This window comes from Agelaius tricolor, unplaced genomic scaffold, assembly GCF_023055355.1.
Source record: "Agelaius tricolor isolate 1412-34295 unplaced genomic scaffold, bAgeTri1.0.p SCAF_12, whole genome shotgun sequence".
In the NCBI taxonomy this organism is placed as follows: domain Eukaryota; kingdom Metazoa; phylum Chordata; class Aves; order Passeriformes; family Icteridae; genus Agelaius; species Agelaius tricolor.
Window position 1 is genome coordinate 11,632,738 of NW_027269272.1, and position 16,911 is coordinate 11,649,648.

Here is a 16,911-nt window from a genome sequence, read left to right on the forward strand (position 1 = left end):
GTACTAAGGTGGGACTGAATCCAAGTGTGTGTATGTTTGTTCACTCACTTATTAAACATGTTCACTGCTATTAAACAGAAGTCCCACACTCCAGCTATATAGAAGACATGCAGTATGTCTTATATAGCTGGAGGCACAGTTTAGTCCCTTGGTCCAGCTTGGGCCACTGTCAAACAAAGACAGAAGTGAGCTGATCCATATCAAATTAAAAGTGTTTGTCACTTTTTTCTCAAAATCTCCAGTCTTCCTCCAGATATTTACTGCTACAAGGTTAGTGCTTGGCAGAGTTCCCAGACTATCAGACTGCCCTTAGAATTTCCTTCTTAGGAAGACAAGGTGTGGCAATACTTTGACACAAAAATCAGAACAGTTTTAGGGACTTCAAGTGAGTCTTTCCACACTCTACCTCCTTTTGCCAAATGATCAATGTGGAGGACTAGGGCATTTCCTCTAAAAAACCATATACCATGAGGAGGATGCTCAATATAAAGTAATGTTGGAATTCTTCATTCCTCACCAGTTTTGATAAGCTATAGTATGTGAGGAGAGATAAGATGTTGTTGCACTCGAGTGGTGATAAATAAAGGAAGAGGAAGCATGTTTACAAGTAGGGTGCTTGAAAGTGGGAAAGGCTGCAACACAAATAGCCCATGAGATCCAGTGTGGATACTTGAAATAGGCTCACTTTAAGCTGATTGAATCCAGAACCAACACAAGCTTATAGCATGGACAGAGGTAGTCCTGACCCTGCAGACACAGGCAATTTTGAAGTAAGGAATCAAGTGAGACAGTACCTTGGGACTGTAACAGTTTTAGTACGAATCATGTTAGACTTAAATCCAAGTTGGTGACTGAGAAGTAACGCACAGTATTAATATATGTCAACCTTGAAAAAATGGACTTACTTTGTGCAACATACAAGTGCAATTTAAAAAATTTATTTATTTAGTAGGGCTTGTATTGTGCAATTGTAGAAGGACTTAGAGACTGATTTCTGAGCTGAAATGATGTTGAGTCTGAAGCAAAATCATTGCAAATCTAAGCCTGCAAAACTATTACTAAGCACTGAAAATCGCCCATTAAAGCAAGAGATACGCATAAAGATTTGGACAAGCTCACTTCCCTGTTCACGGTGAGATGTTTATTCCTCTGCTGTGTTTACTTGCAGCAGGTTTTAATGTTTCCAAAATCACACAACCCAAATCACCTTGTTGTGTCTGTCCCAGAGCACTACTTATCTGGATGAATAAGAATGCTGACTTCAAGAATTCAGGAACAGATATATTTATTGTGAGACTCCACTGAAATCAGTCTTTTGCTGGAAATAATTGTCTTTAAATAAAACTACCACTTGCTTCTGAAATAATAATATCATACTTTAACAAACTGCTCCATATAGCCCAAGTCTTCTGTTCTTGAAATCTATAGGAACTTTGCCATGGTTTTAAACTAACATGACAATATACATTTGACTAAGAGATGAACATAAAAAAACCTCAAAATTAATCCATATTTAACTTTACTAAATTTGATATTTGGTGGCATCTATAAAATCAGACAGCTCAAACTCTGAAAACCTAAAAACAAGCAAAAAATCTAAATAAAGGCTTGCTAAAATCCAAACTTATTTTGTAATCATGCATTGGAATAGCAGTTGTTTTTGCTGGTCTGATCTGCCTTTCTGTTGGCTGGATTCCCTTTCTGTGACAGATGTGCTATTTATGGAAGGGGATTCTGAATATTTTAAAGCACTGACTGTTAGGAACATCTCATTCCCAGCCTTTAAAATGAAAGAGAGCAAAATGCCAAATAATTTCCCAAAGAAAAACCTCCAAATTAAACAGATACCTATTTAATCATTAAAAAAATAATAAAACAGCAGAAAAAAGCAAAATAAGATTGTCTGTTTTTTGAAAAGAAGTGAATACATATGTACAGCAGCCTAGTTTTTGCTGTGCAACATTTTCTGATTTAATACAATACTTGGTATTAGTCTGCCCTTTTAAAAAGAGGTGCTCTTTTGGAGAAAAAAAAAGTCATCATGAACACAGGTTTCTAAGGAAAGAATATGTGTTTGAAAATTTGGCTGCTTTCTTCCTCAGCCGTACTGGCAGGTCAAATGAAAGCTAGCGCTTCTCTGGACAAATCTGGCCTCACAAGGAGCTGTTTATTTCTGCAATTGGTCAGAAGCCATCTAGATTTACTTATACATATGGTAAACAATGGCTACCTAAAGAAATCTTTCAGTGGAATATTTTTAGAGCTAACACAATAATCTTTACAGTTCTGTTCTTGTGCTGGATATCATCTTGCGGTATTTGCAGGTAGAGAGATAAAGAGCTGAGAGAAGTCACCAGCGTAGTGGGGGGGGGGGGTTTGCTCTCTAAACAGGTATATCTTATGGTTTGTTTTACCTCACCTGATGGTTTAGCCTTCTGGGAAGGTAACTCAGGTTACAGTAAACTGCAGCATGGTTCTCTCATTCTCCTTCTGGAGACAGAGTGATAATGAAAATAGCACCAGTTTTGCTTATTAGGCATTTAAAAAAAAATCAGATTGGTAGTTTTTGATGCTTTTTCTCTTTGCATATTTTCCATTATACATGCAAAATATTTTGCTGTATTTTTAAGTTTTCCAGATGATAACCCTTCTTTGACATTTACAAAAATCTAATTCCCACAATTACTCTTGCAGTCTCTGCAGAGGGTGATACCAATTTAACGTATGCGGCTGAACAACATACATGCTATTAATCTCAGAGGGTAATAGAAAGACATTTAGTAGGTGATGTGAAATTTTTAATTATCATCATTATTATTATTATCTTTGCAGCTATGGTTTTATATTTCCATTTTTTTTCTTCAAGACGACAGCACTTTACTGCATTGACCTCCATGATGTCAGAATGTCATTGTGCAACCGTAGCTAAGAAAAGCCGCCGAGAAAAAAAAAACAAAGGAGCTTTGCGTCTTCCAATAACATGAGATGTGCATATACAGTACGTAGCATTTTGGAATTTATACTGTGCTAGTGAGTTGTTGCTTTCAGTTTGATTAGACAATCATTGTTTCGTTTTCCTTGCTTTGACAGTGAGTATGCTTGCACGCTGCTTAAGTCTTCTTAGTGTTATCTAGGTCAGTGTACTTAGGATAGCTTTTATGTTCTGTAAGTCTGGCAGATACCATGCTTGACAGAGATCAGCAGCAAATTTTGTTTTATTTGTTATATGTGAGGATAGAAAAATATCTTAAAACTAATCAGAATTGTGTACCACATAGCACCTACTGTTTCTGCATTGCAGATATATTTAGCTCTAACACTGCTTGTGGTTAACAGGGTGTAGCGTAGACACAGACAGCTGATCATGCAGTCAGACCCGGTGCTCGTGTGGTTTGTCAATACTGCTCAGGATTTTGATGGACTGTAAAAGAGAGAAAACAGAAAGGAGAGAAAAAGAAATGTTTTATTTGTCTGAACATTAGACTTTTAGCTACATTATTTTTGCTATTATTGGCTTTTAATTTTATTTTTTAATACTGGAACTTAAAAATTAAGAAAGCACAGCAAATGCATTCAGGATTTGATATGTGCGACGTGCAATCTTTCTGCATCGAGAGGATGTTGCTGTAGTGGATGCAGCGTTTCTCCAATAAGCAAGAAGACTGTTTTGTTTTCCTCGGCAGGCGACTCAGCCATTGCACAAGCAGATTTTGATAAGAGTTTGAAATGCCTACTACCGTATCGTTGTAGAATTTGGAGTTTGCTAACAGTGTTAGTGACTGGAGCTCATCTTGCATCACCAGTTGATGACAATTTTCTTTGTTCCCTCCCACCCAGTTGAACCAAGACTGTAGCTGATACGCAATGTCACTTACAACATTAATCAGATACTGCATTTAAGGTGAGCTGTCCCCTGCCTCCTCCCTTACCAGAGCTGTGCTGCAGTATGTATCTTACTCCTGCAAGCCTAAAATGGCAGGCAGGATTAACGTTGCTTGTGCTGTGTGCATGCTGTGTATTGAATTCATTATACTGTGCCTAGTATCTCAAATGTGAGTATGTAAATGGTCTGTGTGCCATGTCATGCAGTAGTGAAGACTGGTTTGTGCTTCATTACAGGCTTAGATATTTGAGCATCACCTTAAGAATTCTTTTTTCATTTGCAATGTGGTGAGCTGTTAGCTTGTCATCACATTCAAACTACATTATTAGCCCTTGGAAAGGAAAAAAAAAAGCAAACTGTGCTTCCAGATGGTGTCACCCTTTTTCTTCTTGCATTTACTGTAGTTTAAATAATGTATATTGTATTGTTAATTAATGTGAATATCGAATTAAAGCACTTGAAACTTACATATTTATTATGCAGGTAGGAGGCACGTCAAATCTATTTTTAACTCTTACGCAGTCCACGTTGTGCAATGGGCTTTGGTTGTCAAGTTTATATTTTCAGCTGTGATATCAATAGGTTGATTTTCAGTAAATGTGACAAGTGGCCTTTGCAGTGGTCAGCTTCAAGCTTTGAACCCTCTGAGGAGGAGAAAAAAAAAAAGCCAACCTTGTTTTGCAGTTTCAGAAAACCTTGGATGAGGACTTTTTTTTCCCACTCCTGCTTTCCCTGTTGATAAACTCAGTTCTCCTGCTCACAGTCTATTCAAGCTGCTGAATTTTGACAACTGCTTCTAAAAAATTATCAAGAAGACCACGAACAGAACTTATCTCCATCGCTTTACATAAAAATGGCTGGGTGCATTGCCATGTTAACACTGCTCTAAGTGGTACATGCAGGTAGGTTGAGATTTGCATGTTTTACTGTTTTCTTGGTCAGTGTTGCAAGAACATGAAATGGGCTTTGGAGTGTAGCTTTCAGTTTTAAAATGTAGTAAACTGTTAATGAAAACAATCTATATTAAATTGTTGTCTTCACATGTTGGCATGGCAATTACTCTTAATCTGTTTTTTTAAAATCTATTGTGAAAGTGAAGCAATCATGTCTGTTAAAATAATCATATGTACTAAGGGCGTGGCAACGCTTATGCAACAAAAGAATTTTTGAAAACCTTATTGATTCCATTACATTTTAAAGCTGACTATAAGCATTACTAAACTTGCAGCTAAAAGACAGAAATAAAAATTGAGGAAGATTAGAAAAAAGAAAAATATTTAAATTCTGTGATAAGCGGTTTTGTGTTTTGTGCGAAATATTAATTAAAGAATAATATGCTTTAATGCTTATATTTTCAGTATTGGCTACAAACATAAAACTGCAGTATTTCTTGTTATTTAAAGGTAGGAGAACTTTAAAGAGAGAGATTGATATAAATGGCCCTGTCAGCTTAAACTGAGTATCAGTTCACTGAAATATGTTTTACTTCACACACACAAAAAAATTATTAAATAAAAACTTAACAGCCTTAAGTAAAAACCTGGAATTTGAACATAAAGAATAATAATAATTATGAGTACTGTATTACTTACACCAACTCATATAATATATTTCTTTCAAATTAATACTGGGCCAGAACCAGTTTCCTTGGCAACCAAATCCTTTAAAAAGGTTCAATGGTAGAGATGTAGAAAGATGTTATTCCTTTAGTGGCAATATCACAATGCAAATGGAAATGTCGCAGTTGTTTCCTCTTAGTTCTAACTCAGAATGTGATCTCACTTTGTGTTTCCATGCGGCTATCAGTTCTTAAATGATGCCATGTTTATAAAGCTGTACACACAAAAACCTGGTTTATTTCTGGTTTGCATTGGTTGTTCCCAGAAACGTACCCTGGTTTCTTTTTAATTTAGCCCAGTCTTGCATGTAGGTCAAGGTTTGTACTGTGTGTATATAAAGTAATAGTTTTATTATCATCACAAGTATAAAAATATGACTAAAGCATTTAGCAGCTGACAAATGTAGAGAATCAGAAGGTTTAAACCTTCTTTCAACTTTGCTGAATTCAGCCACAGTAATGCTAATAAACCTTTCTTTAAATAGTGGACCCAGTCTGAAGTTCAGGTAAAGAACTGTGTTTAAGCATACTGCAAAAGAACTCCAGTCAGACCTGAAACAAGCCTTTAGAGAATAAGCTCACTTGTGGTCTGCGGTATTTTGCAGACCTTGTAAATTTTGCAAAATTTAAGTATTATAATTCTTTATTTCTATTTTTAGCTAATATTTTTTACCATGCCAGTGAAGTTAAATATTATGTATACCACAGGTAACTGCCCACACAGATCAGATGGTACTGAATGTCTCCACTGAGCTTATAACGTAGTGTATCTCCTCGTCGATGCCCTTTGTACGTGACTTGAGAAATTCTCACTACTGCAATGAGACTTTTGCAGCAGGGAAGCCATTTTCCTTTCATGTCCTTGACTTTAAAATGAGTATATTTTGTGTGGAAGAAGACTCAGCACTGAGAGTGAATGCAGAGGAGCTATTTAGAAGCACAGCCAATTATCAATAATAGCCCTGACAGTATCAGTAATATTAAACTAATTCTCATTTACTTCTAAATATACCAGTTCAGTGAATTCCAAATGAGTAGAGTATAACTGTTCAGGAATATGACTTGTCATGTGTCATAATAGGCAAATCCTTAATGATGACAATAAAACCATTAGATTCATAATTATAAGAATAATTGCATGCACTCCAGTATTCCTCTGTTCCACCTAAAGAAGCAGAACTGAAAACGTAACAGACAGCAGCTCTCAAGTGACGTATTAAAGCCTGCATTTTTGTAATTTGATTTATCTCCAGTAGCTTGCTTCTGCTGATTATTTTCCTGTCTAAAATGTTAATATGGAGGGCACCATTAAATGTAGTAAGAAAGTAAACTTCTTTGTTTATTTCTTGTGTGGTTATTTTTAAAGGAAATGCTGAGCAAATGATATGTCTAATCTATTTATTGCCTCTGACACTTATCTTTAGAAAAGATGGGGCACTTAGCAATAAACTGTTTTTATTATATCTTTGTGTCTAAACATATCCACTCAAGACATTTTTAAAAAGTAGCTCCATTAATGAGCACATTTCCCTATGGTTGTTTTAAATCCATTTGCAGATTTGCTCTTTGTTAAGGGGTGCAAGTCCTCTTGTAATGAATATGACTGAACTCAAGTGCTTTCATGAGTCCAGAAAAACTCATTGGCAGCCACGAACGGTAATTTCTTCTAGCGATAGAAACAGATTTCTTTATTTAGGAGGAGTCCAGTAATTAGCAAGCTGTTTCCAGTTTTGACTGCTATACGTGGGTTGCTGTATGTATTTCAGTGGCACTTACATCCAGCTAATGCAGCGTGTCAGAATGTTGCTGACAGAGGTGCCATAAAAAATCTTCTGTAAACTTCATCCATTTTATTCTTTTACTAAGAGGGCTAACCAGGGCATGGAGGAGCAGGTGCAGTTTTTCCCACCTCCAACACAGCCTGCAAATGCTATTGTCAGTGGGGCCTGTTAGGGTTTTTGGGTTTATTTTGTTTGTGGGTTGGGGGGAGGGAGTGTTTAATTTTATCACAGAAATCTAATTGTTGGTACTGAACCGCCCTTTTTATAATTGGAATTTGTTCCTCTATCCATGCAAACTCCATTTCTGCTTAACGGGAAATCTAAACAAAGCATGAGTAAAAATGAAATCAAACAAAAATAAAATATTCACTTGGACACTGTCCTACTTGTTTTTCAATGGTCTTTCTAATTAAGGTTACTTCTGCCTCTAAACTTCATTTAGATTTGAAACTGCAGGTCTCTCAGTGGGAAACTAGGTGTGTTCAGATAATATTTGTCAGAGTGTTAAACAGATTCTGGTAGTAATGAATAGGTACCAATTAACCCTTTTGAGGTAGAGTCTGTTGTGCTTTTTCACATAAATTGCTTCACTAAGTATTAAAAGGGCTTTATTATGGATAATATTGTATTTGAATTCCAGTATTATCAAATTTGGGAAATCTTTAGCTTTGGTAAGATCCTTAACTGTTGGATTCCTCCAAACATGATGTTTAAGCTTACCATTTATCATATTTTGGTCATTTATGAATATGCCTTTATTGGAATTTGAGGTAATAATAATGGCTTACTGCATTTTTTTTCATTCTGGCCTTTGTTAAGGGCAGGTGTAAGCTACAGATTTCTTATTCAAATTAACATATACTAAAAATGTACCAGGCTAAACCAACAACAACAACAACAAAAAATTAGCTCACCTTCTTACCTTTTCAAGCCAAAGTAATGGGTCCTGTATTTCCTGTAGAATGTTATTGCTAAGAGCATACGGTGTATTTGCAAATGGAGGATGGAGCTATGTATTCTTAATTGCTGCTCCATACTTGCTGCTATATGAGTGCCTATCAGCTGAGTCATAAGGCCTTATCTGCATGATTTTGCAATTTCTCTATGGAACAATTTCATTTTTTTCAGTATCTTTGAAACAAAACCCGGTTCCGCATAATCTTTATACTGTTACAGGAAAAGCTTTTTAGTATGTTTGATACATAATAATAAAATCAGGATGTTTGACAGTGATGAATAATCATTTAAGCAGAGAAATACAGGAAGTGTATTCCAGAGAACAGGAGCTGCCTAGAAATGTCATTATCACAGATCCTGTGGTGATATCTGTGACAAGAGAGATCAAAAGAAAAGTGGTGGAAGAGAAAGAGGAGAAAGAAAATGTCTTTCAAAATAATTACTTTAAACTTGAAAACATCCTTACATTTCTGCCTAGAACATATCATTATGTCCAGTCTGCACAACACAGGTTAAAACATAATAAAGCAATGCAGCAGAAGTTTGCTTAATGCTACTGGTTTATTGCTGGTGTGTTCTAAAATTCCCAGATGTAGATTTGGAGCCCAACAGCACCCCAGGGAAAATTCTGATGAATTACGCAATGTATGTGGAAATTAGTACTCATCTAATAATCCAGTCATTAAATTTGGATTTTTCCCTTTGCAGGCTGATATACTGTAGCCACACAGTTCACAAAATTACTGAGATGGTTTTGCTGAAAATACCTGTCAATACCACTTTTAAAAGACTCTAACAGAAGAACAACCTGATTTTAGGTGGGTAAGTTTATGGGGTAATTTCACATAGAAATAGAGCTACATTATTTAACACCATCACCACTACATTACCTGGGTATATTTTCTGTTAATTTTTAGTTTATTACAATAATTTAAGATTTGTTCTCACTATGGTACCACATTGCTCTATTTGCATATCAGTATTGTTGGATTTTTCCAGTTCCTACCAGCTTTCTATTTCCATAGAGATTGGACAAACAAAATCAGACAGAATAGTTTTTGAAACAGGTTGTTACAGCCTCCAGTGATCTGCACAAACCAAACATTTTGGTATGCACACAAACCTCCTGAGCATGCCAGAATGTCAGCTCTGGATCCCAGTCACGAGTGTTCATTGCAAACCTGTGCCACACAGCAAAGGCAGAGGAACTCTCAGTGCCAGTGCCTGTTTCCGACACTGCTGTGCTGGTTAAGCTGGGTATAGTTCATAGAATCTCTACCTTTATACATGACTTTAATCAGGGACACAAAAAAGCCTCTTGATTCATGAGCTGGAAAGAGCAGTTTGTAGATTCAGGTATAGTATTGTGATAAATAATCACAAAGGATATTTCAAAATAACAGTTCACATTTTGCACGGCTTTTTCAAATATTAGCAGTTTCATTTTTTCTTATTGTGAATGTTCAATAATAATCTTGGTTAGTATAAGTATAAGCCTGGTATCTGTGCTTCAGATTTAAGATATACTTGTATTGAATGAACGAATTGGTGAAATTCTGACTAATTCATTAATTTTTAATGTGGTTCTTGGTACCAAAGGGTATAAGAAAGGGAGAAGTCCCAGTGATTTCAGTGGCAATATTTGCACAAATTTTGGTAGGAAATGCTTTGTTGCATCGGAGCCATTCTCGCTGTGGTATCTCCAAACTGAAATAAGTAATTAAGGTCACCAGGCAGAATGTACAGGAAGGAATCAAATTTCTAGAAAACCCAGAAAAACACAATACCACAATCCCAAGTCAAAAAGCCCTCTTCAATTCCTAGAGTATCTCAAAATGTCTTCTGTAATTAAATTTACTTTTAATATGCAATGTTATGTGTTCCTTTACAGAAAATGTAAAGGATTTTCAGAGGCAATAAAATGGCATTGGTGGTTTAAACTAATTAGTGAAACATTACAATTAGATAAATTCAGGTTACCTGCATTTAAAGAAGCAATGAGCTACAAAACCCAAGTTGTATCTATTTTAAGTAAATTATCTTAGAACACTTGCTCAGTATATTTTAGACAGAATACTGGGCCATAACCTGTTTCCTTGACAACCACATAGGAATAAAAGGTACATTAGCAAAGCTGCAGATGTGTGTCAGTGAATGCTTATTAAGCAGCCCAATGCATTTACATACCATGTGCTCACAATAATGCATGCATCTTGAAAATCACCATATAAAAAGATTTCTGGGCATGGCCCAGTGTGGTTTCCTAATACTCAAAGATTTTAACCAAAACCCCTCATGTTTTCAATGAAAATATCTCTTGTGACTTTTTATTATTGCACTTTCAATTTGGCTTGGAATAGCTGGATAAAACGGGCATGGAAGGCTTGGCCTGCAAATGGAAACCTTCCTCTAGGATTCAGAATACTTAGAGCACTGCTATAAGTACAGATGGAAATCATGGGTAATGGTGTCTTTCAGAAATGCTCAGGCACTCTCAATTTGAATCTTGCACCAGCATTCAGAAGCAAGCATGATCATATTGCTTTACACAGTGACAAACTGAAGCCACTAAATAAGAATGAAGCTGGTGTTGCTTGTAGCACTCTGGTTCTAGCTAACGTAGGCAGGCAAAGAGATATTACCCAAGTGTTGTCTTCTGCCAGACAACAGGAGAATGCAGGGGTCAAGAAAGAGTTGTGGAAGTCAAAATCACAGTTGATCATCGACTTTTGGAATAATATCTGGATGTAGCATTTAGGCAGCACTTACACTTTCTGTGCAAGTGTTCAGTCCAGGATTAAAAAGAAGCTTAGATAAATAAGATCAGTTCTGAGAAATTTGTTTACTGACTTCAGCAAGTATATGTACAGGTTATTTTTGGCCTTTCTTCTTAAAGTACTAATTTATATTTAAAATGAAAAGTGTATCCAACCTTTTGGGTTACGCCAAATTATATATTTTAAAGAAAGAAGTCTAAAATCCTATTAATTAAAAAGATGGGGGAAATGGGAATCTGCAAATCTTGGGTTTAAATTCAGTGGGTGTAAGCTGAGAAGTTGCTTAGGTAACAAGTAGCCTCATTGAATTTGCCTTGAAATCAATGAAAATATTCCCATTTACTTTTTTGGAGTGCTTAGTAAGAGAGTAGACTTCAGATATAATAACGATCAGATTTAGGAAATGAAGATTATCCTGACAATTTTCAACATTTCCCTTACTCTCAACAGCCAAGATGAGAATCAATACCAGAATCCAGTATTAATTTCAGATAGTTTAAACACTGCCACAGGAAAATTTTCATGATCCTGAACCATAAACACTGTGGATATGTACTGTCACATGCTACTTACTATTAAGGCTTCTGAGTGAATAAGAGTTTGGGAAATTATTATGGAGAGGCAAGCCAACTGTTGGGGTTTTAGTAGTAGCAGTAGCAGTAGTAGTTGTACAAGTAGTACTAGTAGTAGTAGCAGCAGCAGTAGTAGTAGTAGTAGTAGTTGTTGTAGTTGCTGCTGTTGTTGTTGTTACTGCTGTTGTTGCTGTTGTCCCCCACCTGAGCTGAGCTCAGATCTGAGCAGTTGACATTGGTGGCAGAGCAAGCAGCACAAACCAGAGCTGGAGACACCACGGTTTTCTTTGTACTGCCAGTGCTATCTGCTTTTGTTACAGTTCTTCTCCACTGCATGAGCAGAGGTCCTGCTTCAGCCTTTAGTTTGGAATCATGCAGTAGGATGGAAAAGGAGGAGTAGGGCTTGGGCTGGGCCCCTTTGGTCAGCACAAAATGGAGCATAAGAATATTTAAGAGCATATGAAGTTCTTGAGTGTTCACAAAGTTGTCATAATATTGGCCACACTGAAGTGATGACTGACAGCAATAGCTATCCCTCGTATGTTGGTTTCGGTTTACCAAAACAACAGCAAAACCAAAAATATTTTGCAAAGTTTTAAGGAATACTGGAGGCTAGTGGTGGCAAATTAACAACGTGAAGACCAGCTCTGTTTCCAAAAGGGCTGTGTCCAGCCACCTGGCAGACCACTGAACAAGGTGTTTGCAGGTGCAGACTGAACTCTATTTCCAGTCCATTCTGATTTGCCACATCAGCTGTAGTAAAGGGCAAGAGCTGATGCATTGGCCTGGCCCCCACATACCTCACCCAGAACAGCAGCCCTGAGCTTCATTGTGGATGCTGGCTCCCATATTCAAATGACGCTTCCTCTGGAAATTGGAAAATAGAGGCTGAAGTAAACTACTTTTATTTTACCTTTCTGGTAACAGAACAGGCAACAGAATACCGCATAGTAATTGTTCTGAATGAACAAAACCTAAATGTTTAGTTTGCTTCTTTTGTTTCAAGCTATTCAAATATATTAATCACTACATTTGACAACAGTCATCAACAGAAGAATGTCTGTTGTTGTCATTCTGCCTGTAAACATAGCTTCATGTTTGCAACTGGTCTCTGTTAGCTGAGGACTGATATGTCCTACAAGTGTAGGCAGCTAGAAAACAGCTTGCCAGCAGCACATAAAAAAAGAAAGACTTAAATGGAAAATAATAATAAGATTTTTCAGAGATAGCAAGATGTCAAGTCAGCTGATTCTTAGTAGCAGTACAAGATAAGCTTTTGTATTTTGTGCAAGAGAAGAATTTGGATTTAGGTTATTGTTGTTGCTTCATTTTCTTTTTTAGAAAAGAGAAAAGTATGTAGTTACACCTTTAAAAATTGCTTGTATATGTCCTGTTTAGTGTTAATGGGACTCTGATTAGGCCATGGCTAAATTTTAAGAAGGCAGCATTTCTTGGAGAAAGACTGAGTTCAGTGCATGTGCACAGCTCACACAGTTTGAGAGCTGGACGAGTTGTCCCAGGTTTCTCTCCTCTCCACCAGACCTGAAAGGGCAGGGGGCTGATGCAGGTGCTGTAACTGGGCTCTTTCTCCCTCCACCTGATGCTGAATAAGAGCAAGAGGGCTGCACATGAACTCCTTCCCTTGCTCATGGGCCACAAAGGGGAGCTGAAGTCACTCTGGGCTGCTGGGTCTTTGCCGTGCCCCTCCTGAGTGAAGGGCTGGCCTGCCTGAGGGTCCAGAGGAGCTCTTTCCTTCTCAGCAGCACTCCTGATGCTCTCACCTCAGCAGGGAGAGCACTGAAGATGACAGTCTATCCTAGCATTTTTCTCTTGGATAGGCTGGTCTAGGCACCGAGACAGAAACCAGTCAAATCCTGGCCAGACTCCTGTTGCTTATGAGGAATTTGCAAGACTGAGTAATGCTCTATATGTTGTTTTCTGCTGTTGCTTAAGAACTGAAACTGCTAGTCTAGAGAGGAATATTGGCACATTTTTTTCATTAAATACTCTTACAGAAAGAATACCATATGCCACAACTTGCAGAAGTGAGATTATCAGACTTCAGCAAAGCATCCCAACACCACCATTTCAGTAACCTTGGAAATGTTTTATACATTTTAAAGAGATTTGCTGAAAATTTTCTCTAGATCTTGCAGATTTACCATATGAGAAATAATCCAATGCTAAACTCCTTGGACTTCCTTCTAAAAGGAACACAGTATTTGTGTGCTGTAGTGCACAATCATTTATGTTTAATAGGAATTGGTACATATACTCTAGCAAGCTCACTGTTTCCAAAGTACATCATTAGTGTTGGGGATTACACCCTGGAATCAGGGCTGCAGAGCACATGGATCTTGTCTGACTTCTCCCAGATATCACTGCAGGGCATTCACAGCTCTAGCTGCAGCACCAGTGCCTCCATTTTCTTTGCTTCCAGCCGATCTTCCATGACACAATAGAATGATTATATAAAATCTTGGATGAGGCCAAGACAGCCTTAGAGAAAGAATTACTTTTTCTGAAGAATATTTTTCACACCCAATGAGCTGATGGGACTGTGAATTCCCAATAGCTCAAAAGCTCAAATTATATATATATATATATATGTGTGTGTGTGTGTGTGTGTATGTATGTATGTATGTATGTATGTATGGAAATTAGTACCTTCAATTACACTAGTAGTCACAGAAAAGGTGATTCTTTTTTTAGTGGATAAGCTAAAGTTGCCTTAAGAAAACACCCCTTAAAAAAAGAGAGAAAACTTGATTCATTTTTTCGTTCTCCATATCTATTATATTGTTTATAGATATTATAGACTAATATATCTATATTGTCTATAGATATTATAGACTGCCGGAGGATCCAGTGTTTAAGTACAAATAAATTATTGTCTCTAAGTTGGACATATCAGTTATACAAACGATGGTTATGCATCTGATTTTCAAAACAATTTAAAATAATCAATTTTAATTAAGATTTAGGGGGAATTAATAACTTAATCTTCTTTAAATTTGTTTCAAGATGCTTGTTCAGTAAGGCATTTATTTCCTTTAAGGGATTACAACAGGTTTAATTTAATCCATTTTATTGTATTGTTACTGACAACACATTTGTCACAAATACTTTTTATGGCATTTGTGTCAAAAACCTTCATTAATACATATGCTTATGTATATACATATCTAAAACAGTAATAAATTTAAAAAAACCAGCAAATAAGCAATAGGCAAAATTCAAGATTAAAAGCAACCTACATGTAAGTATGAAACTTTGCTTATCCATTATGTAGGTTGGAATAAAAATGAATGTTGGGAAAACGCTGGGACACACTCTGCCTTTGCCATCAAAACCACTGTGTTCTTCATTTATTTGATCCCATTTCCATAGCTGCTGGTGAACAGCTACTGGTCATCTCATCACTCAATTTGCCATGAGATTAAAGAAATCGTTTTTCAGTGGCAGAGAGCCCTAAGCTAAAAACATATTCATTGCTTCAATAGGTGAGCTTATAGGTAAGAATTTCAGTGATCCAGAATTACAGAAGGAATTAAACTCTTCACAGAAATGTTCAGTGTTTCTAAGATGAACTTTTAATGATAAGTTAGTGAAAAATGTGTGTATAGATAAGTCACTGAAATTGTGACAATTTCCTGACAGGAAAAAATTTCTTTCCATACCTTTTAACCAACTGGGAAAGCACTGATAATTCCAAGACAGAATTGGGGAAAAAAAGAAAGACCTCCCCTCTTTATAACAGAATTTGTACATTATGTTGATATTAAGCAGTTTCCTGCAATGATAAGCAGCATTTATCATGAAGAGGCTCTACCAAAATTCTAACTTCCAGGCCCACCAAGTGTGACAATGATTAAATAGTTAAAGCTTCTGGATTTTTATTTTTTTTTTTGCTAATATTAATTATTTCCTATTATTCAGGGCTTTTAATGGATAGGTTTAAGATTTGAAAATAAAGGTTCTGTCCTGTGAAGCCTTATACAGAATACTTTGTAAAAATAAACATAGGTTAGCCTTGGACAAAAGCAAGCTTTAAGACAAAAACCAAACTGTTCATTTTCCTAACAATGTTTTTCACCTGTCTCAAAGCCCAGTTTTTCTCTAAGCTTTATGATTCTGAGTTCTGAGAAAACAGACTTTGCTGACTATTTGCAGTGAGAGGCTGAGACAGACAGTATCTGGGAGAACTGTACCAAATGTGTTGAGCATCTGGACAGATGAAATCAAGCTCTGTCCTTCTTTATCTAAGGGAGCGTTTGTTACTGCTTATGAAGAACTAGTGGTAACGTTGTGCTTGTTTCCTGAGGCAGTAAAAAATATCAAGAAACCTAAATTATGAGTAAGAATACTACTTAAAACAAAATTCCTCACGTTGAGTTTCTGTATATGCTTTTAAAAAAGATAATATAATCAGATAATGAAAAGGGTAAATGTTACTATTATTCACTATTTAAATGTAATTTATTTCAGGTATTTTTTTCAAGGATATGTTTGATCTATGCTTTCTGGAGGGAAGTGGCAGAAGGTAGCACAGAGCTGTCTATGCTCAGAGACACTTTCTTTTCCTTGCTGTCCGAAAGGCCTGGAAGGAGAGTCAGGCAATGAAGTCCTGTGTTAGATCCAGGAGGAATTCTCAGGGACGTGCACAGCCCTGCATTGATGGCCGTGGAGCAGGCGCTGGGTTCTGGGAGCGCCGCGTTTCCTCGTCGGTCTGAATTTACCGATTGCGTACAAGCAGCTTGGCGGAGCGGCCCAGGCCCCCGCTGGCCGCGTTGGCTGAGCGCGGCGCGCTCGCTGCGGAGGGAGGACAGGGAACACGCGCGGCGGCGGCGGAGGGCGCGGGCCCGGCCCTGCCCGGCAGACCTCGGGCAATCCCATTGCCGGGATCGGCACAGCAAAATGGCGGCCGCGCCGTCCGGCCGCCGCCGGGCCGGGATCGCGGCCCCGGCCGCAGCCACCGCCCGCCTGCCGCCCGCGGAGAGCCCGCGGGCGCGGTGTTAATGGCGCGGGGACGGGGCGCTCCTGCGCGCGGGCCGAGGCTGCGCCGGCGGGGACGGAGCGGCGGCAGGTCAGTGGCGGCTCCCGCGGGAGGGGCCGCGCGGGCACCGCGGCTCCGCCATCAGCGGGCGCGATGCGGGGCCCGCGCGGGGGCCGCTCGCAGACGCACAAACAGCGCGAGGCCGCCGCGCCGCACCGGGGCCCCGCAGTGCGTGCGGGCGCGCAGCCGGCGCGGGACGGGGAGGCGACGGCAGAGCCGTCCGCGGGCCCCGCGTTCCCGTGGCTGCGCAGCGCAAAGCCCGCATCG

General features: G+C 38.2%; 1 protein-coding gene and 1 long non-coding RNA gene across 12 annotated transcripts in view; one reads left to right on the forward strand and one right to left on the reverse strand.

The window, feature by feature from the left end:
• ZBTB38 (zinc finger and BTB domain containing 38) overlaps positions 1 to 16,911 on the forward strand; it is a 49,466-nt gene that overhangs the window by 20,508 nt on the left and 12,047 nt on the right. For 2 of the 10 annotated variants that reach the window (XM_071437597.1, XM_071437596.1), the window contains 3 exons: positions 2,867 to 2,998; positions 3,838 to 3,901; positions 4,568 to 4,785. In XM_071437597.1, coding sequence (XP_071293698.1) covers positions 4,780 to 4,785 — 6 coding nt within the window. In that variant the 5' untranslated portion in view covers positions 2,867 to 2,998; positions 3,838 to 3,901; positions 4,568 to 4,779. Of the gene's footprint in view, positions 1 to 2,715; positions 2,999 to 3,022; positions 3,090 to 3,837; positions 3,902 to 4,567; positions 4,786 to 6,209; positions 7,665 to 8,947; positions 9,058 to 16,425; positions 16,675 to 16,911 lie in introns of those variants that run through there. The other 8 variants (XR_011680778.1, XM_071437602.1, XM_071437600.1 and 5 more) reach the window with 8 other exon arrangements.
• On the reverse strand, positions 3,140 to 8,308 carry LOC139594921 (uncharacterized). 2 transcript variants are annotated; one of them, XR_011680780.1, is made up of 3 exons: positions 8,205 to 8,308; positions 4,352 to 4,527; positions 3,140 to 3,421 (listed from the first exon to the last, which is right to left on the reverse strand). It is a non-coding gene; the product is annotated as an uncharacterized lncRNA (long non-coding RNA). The 2 variants fall into 2 exon arrangements; XR_011680779.1 differs by having other exon boundaries at positions 8,197 to 8,301.